The sequence below is a fragment of the Corvus brachyrhynchos genome, unplaced genomic scaffold, assembly GCF_000691975.1.
Source record: "Corvus brachyrhynchos isolate BGI_N302 unplaced genomic scaffold, ASM69197v1 scaffold466, whole genome shotgun sequence".
NCBI lineage: Eukaryota > Metazoa > Chordata > Aves > Passeriformes > Corvidae > Corvus > Corvus brachyrhynchos.
The window spans coordinates 800,905-812,593 of NW_008238635.1; the positions used below are offsets into that span (position 1 = coordinate 800,905).

An 11,689-nucleotide genomic window follows, 5' to 3' on the forward strand; every position below is an offset into this window, starting at 1 on the left:
CCTGCTGAAAGGGTTCTCCAAGTGGAGTGGTTCTGAAGGAGAGATGAGTTAGCTGTGTTTTCACTCAGTGCCATACACCCAAACAGATTTTTTTCTTCTGTTATGGAGATGACAGTGCTAGTGTTGAGAGATTATTGTTCTTGTTCCATCTCCAAACAAACAAAACAATCTGGCCAAACCTGCTGTGACAGTGCAGAAAAACAAAAACTAAATCAGTAAACCCCACTTAATAGTAATGCTTTTTTTCATGTGTTCTGTGGACCATGATGTACCACCATTCAACACACAGAACAGGAATTAAGTTACAGGAGAATTCTCTAAGCAGGGATGAAGGGTCACAGGATAGACTTTTTGGTTATCACTGATATGATGAGTATTTGTAAACTGAGTGAATCAGACACTTGTCTAAGAACTGGAATTTCATAAGAAGCAGCTGTAGAGCTGTTGTAAACACAGTAAGACATGAAGAGAACAATCTGACGACATATTTTGAGAAGTTCTGTCAGTGTACTGGGTAACTTCTCTCCTTCAATTCCTAGCTGAAGGAAGTCTTCAGGAAGCAGCTGGAGAAGGCAGAATCTGAGATCAAGAAAACCACAGCCATTATTGCAGAGTATAAACAGGTATCATTCCAGAGATGCTCTCTCGTATTTCTTCTTTCAACCTGTTACAAGAGCTGAATTTTCAGCATTGCAGATCTCATCCTTCAAATAAGCTCCACCTTTCAGGCTTTCAGAGAGCAATGTTGTAATTTGTCATAAACCTGCTTGTGGCTTTCCTAATAGTCTCCTAATTAGGCAATCAGGAATAACCTGTCTTTCAGCTAATTTTAGTACTGTAGGGTGAATGCTTCTGTGCTCTGTGACATAATGTAGTATAAACATCATAAACCAACTCATCCATAAAATGTCCCTGTATAAAATGCTCAGGTTCTGTGTTGAATACTGCTGGGTTTTTATCATTATCAGCAGCAGTGAAGTTGTCAAGGGGGAATGCATATACCTGAGTGAGGCAGAATTTAAGAAATGTTGGTTCCAGGCAAAACCCGTTGTTAAAAAGCACAGATTCTATTTTAATACAGTAAACTTGAGCTAAGAGACTGCTTTCTCTGCTCCAGATTTGTTCCCAGCTGAGTACCAGGCTGGAAAAACAACAAGCGGCCAGTAAAGATGAACTGGAAGTTGTGAAGGTGAGAACAATGTCTCTACAAACGGGATATTTCTAACACAAGTGTTGCTGAATGCCAGGGATACAGAACAAAACATGAACTGAAGGTTAAAGTAACATCAATAGCCTCACATGCATTTTTCAGCAGATGTAAACAAGGAAAGGGCTTATTTCCTTTCATGGTTTTTTACCTTGTGTCAGACAGTGTGGAACTCTCAAACTGAAGTGCATTTAGTACTTGGCTCTTCTTTTTGCTGTTAAAATACATACTTCTGGTAGAAAATGTAGAGAAAACAGTAGTTACTTGGATGTTTTGATGAATTGGGAAAAAAAGAAGACTCTCTAGAAGACAAAACATGTTGTTTCTCAAGTGTGCACCATGGAGGGATTGGTATTGGCCAGATTGGACAAGGTTTATATTTGGGTTTCTGTAATTTAAGCAGAATTGGTTTAAGTAATTAAACCAAATGGCACAGCTAGGGCCATCCCCAGAATATCCACAGTGGTTTCTCTCCCTTGTCTAAACCCCTTACCAGGAACACCTACATAAGAGATAAATATTTCCTGATCAGGTAATAATAATAATTCTGAGAAGGCAGAGCTGTTTACCCTCTGCTGTAGCTTCTACATATTTCTTTAGTACTCAAGCTGAACTGGATTTGTTGCTTTTTAGTGACTTTCCTATGTTATCGATAATAACATAAAATAATTCTAGGATTGATGTCCCTAGATTCTGCTAAAAATAGCTCAATATCCTGTTTCAGTTTGTGCAAGCCAGGCCAGCTGTTTCATCTACTCAGATTTAATTTACTCTTCTGAGTTGTGCTGACATAAATATTACATAGCTTTGGTAGCAAGAAGATTCTAATATAGGAGCAAGGCTTCCATGCTTAGAGCATGCTAAGTAGATTTTAGGAATTTTTTATACTGGTTAACTTACCCTGGAAATTGTTCATGAAAAAGTCAAATTCTTTTCATGCCAGTTATAAAAACTGCAGTACTAGATGGTTTGAGACTGAGGCAGTCTGACAAAAAAATGGCTCTTCCAGGAAGTACAGCAGCTCCTGTAACATGGATTAAGAATGAGCTTTCTGGGTATTTCAGGGTAAAGTGATGGCCTGCAAACACTGCAGTGAGATTTTCAGCAAGGAGGGGGCACTGAAGGTGTCTGCTGTAAGCACGGACAACAAAGGCATCGAAACAGATGATGAGAAGGATGCACTGAAGAAGCAGCTGAGAGAGATGGAGCTGGAACTTGCACAGACCAAACTGCAGCTTGTGGAAGCCAAGTGCAAAATTCAGGTACGTGGAATCCAAGTACAGCAGGGCGATCACCTTAACCTCATGCTCAGTCCAGAATTATTCTGAATGATACAAAAAATGGTTCCAAAAGGGAGCGCATACCTGCATGCCTGTATATCTGAACTTCAGAAAAACTTTCTGTCCTAAAAAGAAGAAGATGTTTTTATTTGTGTGTCTAAATATCTTGTGCTGTTTCAGCAGTTTGAATGTCTTCTCTCCCCAGTGCCTGGGAGATTGGAAGGGAACTGCTGGACTGCAGGGACTGAGTGTGAAGATGCTTCTTTGTAATTAATTAGGTTTTGATCAATTCTGACTGTTCTGCTTTCATAGGAGCTGGAGCATCAGAGAGGAGCCCTTATGAATGAAATCCAAGCTGCCAAAAACTCTTGGTTTAGCAAAACCCTGAACTCTATCAAAACGGCCACAGGCACACAGGCACCACCGCAGCCCCAGCCACCCCTGCCTCCCAGAGAGGGCAGCACATAGTTCCAGCCGCACCCGGCACAAGAGCACAAAGAACAACACAGCTGAAACCTTGGAGGATTCTTCCAGTGGTCTCTCCTCCTGGGGGAAGGACAATGAGGCAGGAGTGCAGGCTTGAAGTGAAATTCTTCAGTGTTTTTCATTCATTTTCTGATGTGACCCTTTTCAGAGGGGGGGAAAAAAATTCCTGGTTTATGTTGAATTCCTACTTCCCATACTGCCTTGCTGAAAGCCACGTTCTGATACCGTCATACTTTTACACTTTATTTTATATGACTAGATGTTAAATAAATACTTCAAAACTAGGTCTTTAATACACATCGAATTTGAAATCATTTTTGTCTTGCATAGAAGGTTTTTCTTCTTCTGGAGGAAGAGAGAGAATGGAAAATGTACAGTACTGCAGCATAATCTCTCCCTAGAAAGCACAGTGTAAGACATCTGATAACTTACGCCCTGGGACCATCTCAGAATTTTTTTGCAGCAGCTGTGTCCTGCAGAGAAGCACTTTTTGTAAAGTTTAGGCCATAGCAAAGATAGGCTTGTGCTCTCCTGGCACAATTGCTGTGAGCTTCCCTCATAACTCCTTAGTTTGGATTGGTTTTTCTTCAGAAATGCAAGTAGTGCAGTTTTTGTAACACTGTTGTTTAAAGGCTATTTACAGCTCAACTGGAATTTAACATAAAGTTACCTAGTTCCCTTTTTTAAATTCATGTTTATATTAAGAATTCCAAGGAGTAATTCCTTCCACTGGGATAAAGGGAGAACTGTTTTGACACTTACTCGATGTTTTTGCTGAGAAGCAGAGTGAAGACCTTGCATGGTTTTGACCTTTTGTAAATCCTGTGCAATAAAGGGTAGGTTTTATGAATAAAAGTAATGAAAACCTTGCCCTGGGTCTATATTCAGATTCCAAATTTGACACAGAAATGAGGTATCAAATAAAATACCCAAAAGGCTTGTGCTGCACTGATGAATAAAATACCACAGAAAGAAGATCTGTTTGCTAGAATAGGAAACACTTTGTTGGTATTACTTATTTTTATAAAAACAAGCATTTTCAAGTGGAATACAAGCCCTAGACTTTCCTGTGGGGGTAGACTTCTCTGGTGATTCCCAAACCTATCTGGTTGGTTTATAGCTCTTAAGGTAAGAAAGTTCGAAAGCATTTGTTTTGACTAAACATAAAGTGTTCATAGAAATACTTATTTCATGGAAAATTAAGCTATTGCTTGAACTGATGGAATATTTTTTTAATTATACCTGTCATGTCTAAAGATGGTCTTGCAGGTAAATGTCATTGCTGGACTAAATGTTGTGTATTAATTGTTTCATTTACAAGATTTTTCCAGGGACCGTAGTTCTGTTTTGATCTTTTTTTTTTAATTCCAAGGAATGCCATACATTGTCAGTTTTGTACAATAAAATTTAATAATACCCATCTTGTGCTTTGTTGTCAAGCATAATTGTGAATTATTTTCAACAGGGTAGTACAAATTTAATGTTACCAGTGCCAAAGGAAAGATTCTGAATGGCAGTCAGCTGTTAGAAGAAGAGATCAAAATATAATCACTATCCTGACACAATTCTCTCTTCTAAGAATAAGGGGCTAAAAAACTTCTTAAATTTAAACATTAAAACATTTTAAAATGTAGCTTCAAGAACAGTGATTATCTGAAATTATTAATACAGTGAGAGAAAAGGGGAAAACAGAAGGTATTTCTTTTGCAAATGTTGTCAAAGGTCTTTTTCCCTTGTCACTTTCTCGCTTATAATGTTTGCAGAAATGTTTCCATTCTCTTGACTGACTAAACCCAGCATTAGTCATTCATTTACCAGTTCCGCTTCACATTCAGAATGTGAATCTGAATCCTTAATAAATCTGAAGTGACATTTAAGGATACCTGGTGAACATCTGCTTGTTGCATTTGAGAGTACTGTGCCCATGAGGGAAACTGGTTGTTTGACAAATGTCTGAATTTCTCATTTCTTTTATCTTAAATCATACTTACAAGTGGATTTAAAACCATGATTGGGAAAGTCCAGTAACAATGATTAACGAAATGTATTAATCTGTGGTACCCTGAGCCGATGAGTTAAGAGCTCACTGCTGCTCACCCCTCCAGCTCCCAATTGTACAGTCCTGTCCCTTGTCTTTGTTATAGTATGTACTGGAAATAACAAGAAACAACAACGAAAATAGATGTGGGTGGATTTACCCCCCTATGGTTCATCTTTTGTCAAGTGAATGAGTCAGATCACCTCAAAGGCTCCCATGAGTGCAAGCGGATCATGGGAGTGGGACTTTCCAAGTTCATCAAAAAGGAACTGGTAAATAAGGTCACCACATTTCACAGAATGACACAACATTCCTTTTCTCAGTGTAGCTGCTTTCTGACTTTGGACGTTGAGTTTCAGGAACAAAACCACATTTGCTACCTGCCAGCCATGATGATTTCAAACCCTTGTAAGGATGGAAGCTGGCTTACCTCAGCAAAAGAAAGTTTCAGAAAGCAATGACCCTAAAGGCAGTAAATTATTTCCACCTTCCAGCTGTAGATCCAAGGTAGTATTTGTGGCATTTGGAAGAGTAATATTTAGGTGGAAACTGCATCTTCTCTGCATTACTGAAGGAGTAAGAAAATAGCTTTATGGCATTATCTTGATGAATATTCAGAATGAAGGAAAGGAGCAGGACTCCATGATTAAACCAGGCAAGCTAAAATTCTATCTGCTGACTATAGATGCTATTGGGAAATTTAGTTTCCTGCAAGAAAAGAGATCTCCGTGTGACAGAAATACCTACACACATATCCTTGGTGGATTTGTCAGGGATAGCTGGCTTATTGTTCAGCTTTTCAGAAGGAAACGTCATCAAAGTCTCACTGAAACTGTTGTTTCCATGTGGCACTGGAACAGCTAAGATAGCTCCTAAGTCTAGAGTGATCAACCTTTCTTCCCTGAGTCTGCGGTAAACTATGTGTTCACATCAAACTTTTATTAAAATTAATTTGAATTTTATAAATATATATGTGGAACTAAAACCTATTTTTAAATTTTATTGAGAATGCACCATTCTGAAATAAAGTCTTTACTTTGATTAGGAACAAACCTCCAAAGAATATTTTTACTACAACTTTTTATCTTGTTGGATTCTAATCTGTTCCTGAGATGCCCAGTATGGGGGGCAAAAAAAAAAAAAAAAGTCCTTCTTTTCACTTTAAAAAGTTGGTTTTCCTTTGACTGTAACAACACTTTACAGGCTAAATGAAGCAAGGCTGATTTAGTTACGTGGTACATTTGTGAACTAGTCTTGTATTATCTTTGTGAACCAAACTTAATATTCTAAAGTAATAGGACTTATTCCACTTAGTTTACATTTCTAAATGTACCTGGAGAGAAATAAAAAAAAAAAAAATACCATGGGTAGAGAAGCTGAGAAACTGCAAAATCCCTGAGTTCCATCTGCATTAGCATTTGGTAGAACCAATCTCAGGAAAGGTAGTCAGCCATGTAATCAGTACTGCCAGTGGACAAACCCACCCTTGTCCTGACCATTAATGAGGATTTAATTTGCTACAGCTGAGTTGCATCACTACAATTAAGTTAAAGTACTTACACAGGTAAGCAGTATTTGTTTTCTTTGTCAAGACATTTTAAATGACTTACCTTGGTTGGCCCTTGAAATTTCTTTTAAGATAAATGATCATCTCTGCCGCTGTGTTAAGAACAACTCAAAATAAAAACAGCCATTTACAAGGGGAGACAGATAAAAAGTCAAGAAGTGCAAGAGTCCAGCCCCTTCACAAAGCATGAAGAATCCCATTGACTTCAGGGTCGTGATGCCACTCATTGACTGAGTGTGGTAGTTTAGGAGTAAATAAAAATCTGCATTTACTGGCACCGAAGTATCAAAATTTAGAAGTCACATGCCATGCTTTCTTCACAGGATCAAGGCTGGGCTGTTCCTTCTATTAAGTAGCTGCAGTGAAATCCATGAAACTACTTGTATGTGTGGGAGAACTATAATCAGGTGATTTTCATTTACTCAGAGGATTTTCATTTACTGTTAGACTCAGGGATAATTGGCAACTTCTGCATCATCTCCTAAGCCTAAACACCCTTGGCTTTGAAACCAGAAGCACTCTTACCTTACAATGCTGGTGTTCTTCCAGCTGCTAGGGAGAAAACCACAGCAAGTGTCATGTCTGATTGATTGTGAAGAGAGGGCAGAGATGTTGCCCTCAAGGCTGAGGGATTGCTGTGGCTGACAAGCACCCCCTGTCCCTGCTGGACCCTGCTGGAGGGGCTGCTGTGCAAAGAGCTAGCTGCACCAGATTTGCAAACACCGAGGTTAAAACTAAATTATTTGTCTGTCTATTGTGCTAATACCCTACTGGGAACTGTCCCATTACCTCCTTCCAAATAATAACACTATGGGGAGACATGATGAAACGCTCAAGTTTGGATCTCTCAGGTTTTAGGGTAGGTGTACGTCACAGCAGCCCTTAGAACTGCACTAATCCACAGATGGATTTTGGGAAATGCAAGGAATTTGCAACTGGATAAATAATGCTCAGCATTGATCAAGACCTTCTCTTTCCCAGGTCAGAAGTCTACACAATTTATTTCAGGATTGTGACTTAACACATACAGGTCAATTCTCCAGGAATACAGGGCTTTCCAATTCTCCTGGGTCCCAACTGCTTTGCTACTGAATGTATTTCATGCTATTTTTACCTGAAAAACAAAAAATGGGTAGAGAATTAGGATATTACTTTTTATTATTTTCTTATTCAGTGGGACTTGCTTTTATTTAACCTGTAAAGGAATATATATGTATCTTTGGAGAGCTATATCTTACATATAGAATAATATATAAGAAACTGAACGACAAGGGGATAAATACATCAAAAGGATTTGGTATCATAAATTTCATTTGTGATTTGATACCACCAGAATCCTGGGCTGTACTAATTTCCTTACAGTTTCTCTTATTTTTGTATTTTATATAATACATGGATGGTACTACCAATGCAAAAACCACAGCAAATGTTCCCAGATTTTTCTTCAGGTCTCAGTTCCTGTCTTTCAGTAATCCCTGAGTTTGCAACTCTGCTATACCACCCTCAAAAGCTGTGCCTAGAGCTCTCTTGAGCCTTGGGAACTCGTGCTTTCCCATGGAAGAAGATTCTCTGGCTTCTTTGAACTGGGAAAAGATGACACATGAATGCAGAAAAGTTTCTAATCAAGCATAATCCATCTGCCTCTGTGTCTGCCATTAAGGTGGATTCACTCCAGCACACTGAGAAAAGAGCATCTTCAAATCTCTTGACTCCATGACAATGAAGTTTTCCAGATTTGGGAGTGCCTTTGTGATCTGGGTGTGTCCCAAGTCCACAAATCCTAAAGAGTTAGGGAAAAAAGAGCATCACAGAGAGGTCAGGCTTCTAACTGAGAACCATTCAGTACTGCCATACTTGGGTAACACATCCCTGTATTATATAAAGTACGACATGAAAATATAAGTGTAATGCTTGTTATGAGAAGTGCAATTCAATGTACATGGTCACAACAAATGTTTACTTTTTTAATTGTTACAGAATTGTTCAGATCAGTACCTTGTTATCATTGTGTGAACGATGCCTTGTAAAATAAATGGAAATGGAAAACAACTTGGGAATAAGATGCTTATTTTCCAAAGCCATTTACTTAAGAAGCAGCTTAAATCTGTTTGCAGGAAGAAGCAGCTGCTGTGTCAGGTTTGATGATGCAGTTCTCACCAGCAGCTCTATTGCACCAGGGCACAGTGACTTGGCAGGTCAGCTGTCCAGAGTGGGTGCATGCTAATTCCAGCCTGTTCCTTAGGATCATGCACCTGTTCACAGGGAGCTGTGCCACAGAGCTAATGGCTCACCCTGGTCCTCTGCTCCACATGCCAGTCCGAGGTTTCCAGCACACAGAATGCTTTTCCTGAAGGTTGGTGATACACAGCAAAGGGACAATAGCTGTTGTTAAGGGCTTCGTGCTTCCCTGGAGTACACAAGGCTTGAGGCAGCATGCCTGCAGGAAGAGACATGGGGAGCAGAAGGAAGCAGAAAGAAACTGGCAAGGGACTGCTAAGAGAGAGGTAGGGCTGAGCAAGAGCAGAATGCACCGCAGTCCAAAGTATCCAAATGCTTTACAAAACCATTTTTCCATGTGAGCAACTGCTCTAGGACTTTCTTTTCCATTAAGTGAGATAAACAGCCGTTGCTCCCAGATAACTGCAAAAGCACACAGTGCTTCAGGGGAAGATAAGGAAAAGAGGGAGAGACGCTGAAGATTAAATTTACCAGCCATAACATTTTGTATTGATTTACCTTCACATCACTATCCAAAGCGTTTGTCAGGAGACGGGGCAGCATCCAGATGCTGTTGCAGTTTTATGCAAAGGAGAGCTATGTGGAGCTTGTTTTACATGACAAGAGTGACAACTTTTACACATGGAAGCTGCCTCTCAAAGGGAAGTGCCGTGAGTACAGAAATGCTCCTGATTTAAGGAAACTAAATAAACAAAAAAAAAACCGAACTCAAGGAAAAAAAGCAAATTACAGGCTCACTTCAAATGCATTTCTATGTTAATGGAAGCATTTTCTCCTCTAGCCAGAGCTTAAATTAGAAAGCCCTACCAATTTAAATTGTAAAAATAAGAGCACTTGCTAATGTAAGACCATAAATGAGTGTGCAGAAACTCAAAAATTAATAGTTAAGTTGAAAAACACAAAATTTTTCCTTGTCTCAATTGCCGCTACACAGAAAAAAAAATTATAAGGAAGTAATTTCTGAACAAGCAACTGCCCTTAACCAATTTTAAGAAAAAACATGCCATAAAAGTAAATTCCAGGTAAATGACCATATTGTATTTCCCGGATAAAATCAGGAATATCCTGTCTCCAAACGGTATTCCTGAAGATGGTCAGGCTTATGCTTAGTCCTATGAAAATTTAGAATAAATGTGCAAACACATTTACATTAACACAGTAAATTTTGCAGATCTTTCCTCCACTGCAGATCCTGAAGCACTGCAGCAGAGGGCTATGATAAACACCTCAGTACAACATCTGTTAAAACCACTTTGGGGAATGCCAACTCAAACCTAAATCCTTGGCTTCAGGGCTTCTGTGAATTCATTTTCATCAAATTTCTTCTTCCATCCCTACCTCTACAGATCTCTTAACAGATTAATTCCTGGATGTTAGCTCTAGAAGAGAACCTAAGACCATGCATCAGCAAATGAGCTGACATTTCTCAATTTGGTAAAACAGGTGTTAAAACTGGCACCTTTTTTTTTTAGAGAAATAGACTTTTTCAGCCCTGAAAGGCTGTGTTCTGCCTTGGGTCACACTGTCTACAAAGGACATCTGGAGGCAAACGCTGCCTCCTCTACAGTCCTGCTGAGAGAAAGAATGCCATTGCCTTATTGTTTTCTTTCAGGGAAATTTTAATGCCCACTGGGGTTATAGAAACGTTTTTTTGTTGGTGCTCACTGCGCTGATTAAGTAACACTGTCAACAGTCATATTTTTCTTTTGATGAGGAAAAGGCTTAGAAGAGAATTTTGGTACAGCATATTTTTACATGCATATAGCCAAATATTCTGTAAATAAAAGCTACATTTTCCTTGTAAATGGTTTGGTAACTAAGTCTCTTACTCACAAAGTCACTCCCAGAGTACACTTTGTGACATTACAGGTCAGCAACAATTTCCCAACTTAAACTCTGGGTTTGTTGTAGAAAGCTTATTATGCATTAGTTGCGGGGGTCTCCCTCTGCGGGGGTGTGTGTTGAGGGCACTGTGCCATCCACCCAACTTCTGTTGGATTTGGTTGGTTTTTAATTGATGAAATCTTAGAACTTGAAAGCTTAAATCTTGCTGGAGTTGATCTTGGAGGTCTTTTCCAACCTTAATAACAATGAAAATGAGGAGCAAACACAGAACAGGGCACTCAGTTTATAAGCCCATCTTCCTTTAAAGGGCGGGAACACAGATTTGTTCCCCTTTGATCACTATTATCTCCACCACATGAGCCTGATATTCTTTGCCTGAAGAAGGAAAACAACACTTTATTTTGCAAAATTACTCGAGGACTTTGATGGCCAAGAGCTCAGAGGCATCCACCGTAAAACGAGGGGGAGAATTCTGATCGCCAAAGTAAAACCCAGCCCGGGTCCGCCCCAGCCCTCCGAACCCCTCACACTGAGCGGCCCACCACCCCCTCAGAGCCCGGAGGGTGGCAAAGCTCCTGATCCCACCCATCCCTCAGAACCCGGAGGGTGGCAAAGCTCCTGATCCCACCCATCCCTCAGAGCCCGGAGGGTGGCAAAGCTCCTGATCCCACCCATCCTTCGGAGCCCGGAGGGTGGCAAAGCTCCTGATCCCACCCATCCCTCAGAACCCGGAGGGTGGTAAAGCTCCTGATCCCACCCATCCCTCGGAACCCGGAGGGTGGCAAAGCTCCTGATCCCACCCATCCCTCAGAACCCGGAGGGCGGCAAAGTTCCTGGTCCCGCCCATTCCTCAGAGCCCGGGAGGCGGGAAAGCTCCCGGTCCCGCCCGACCCTCAGAGCCCTGCAAGGGGAGGAGCTCCTGGTCCCATCCGTCCTTCAGAGCCCGGGGGACAGGAAAAGCTCCCCATCCCGCCCGACCCTCAGAGCCCGGGAGGCGGCAGAGCTCCCTGTCCCGCCCGTACCTGCGC

General features: G+C 40.6%; 1 protein-coding gene across 1 annotated transcript in view; it reads left to right on the top strand.

Annotated features, from left to right (window-relative positions):
* The window catches only part of RABGAP1L (RAB GTPase activating protein 1 like), a 242,971-nt gene extending 234,344 nt beyond the window's left edge, over positions 1 to 8,627 (top strand). The window contains exons 25-28 of the mRNA XM_008636116.2: positions 540 to 623; positions 1,118 to 1,189; positions 2,272 to 2,469; positions 2,800 to 8,627. Of these exons, the coding sequence (XP_008634338.1) occupies positions 540 to 623; positions 1,118 to 1,189; positions 2,272 to 2,469; positions 2,800 to 2,955 (510 nt within the window). The 3' untranslated portion in view covers positions 2,956 to 8,627. The remainder of the gene's footprint in view (positions 1 to 539; positions 624 to 1,117; positions 1,190 to 2,271; positions 2,470 to 2,799) is intronic.
* The last annotated feature ends 3,062 nt before the right edge of the window (positions 8,628 to 11,689 follow it).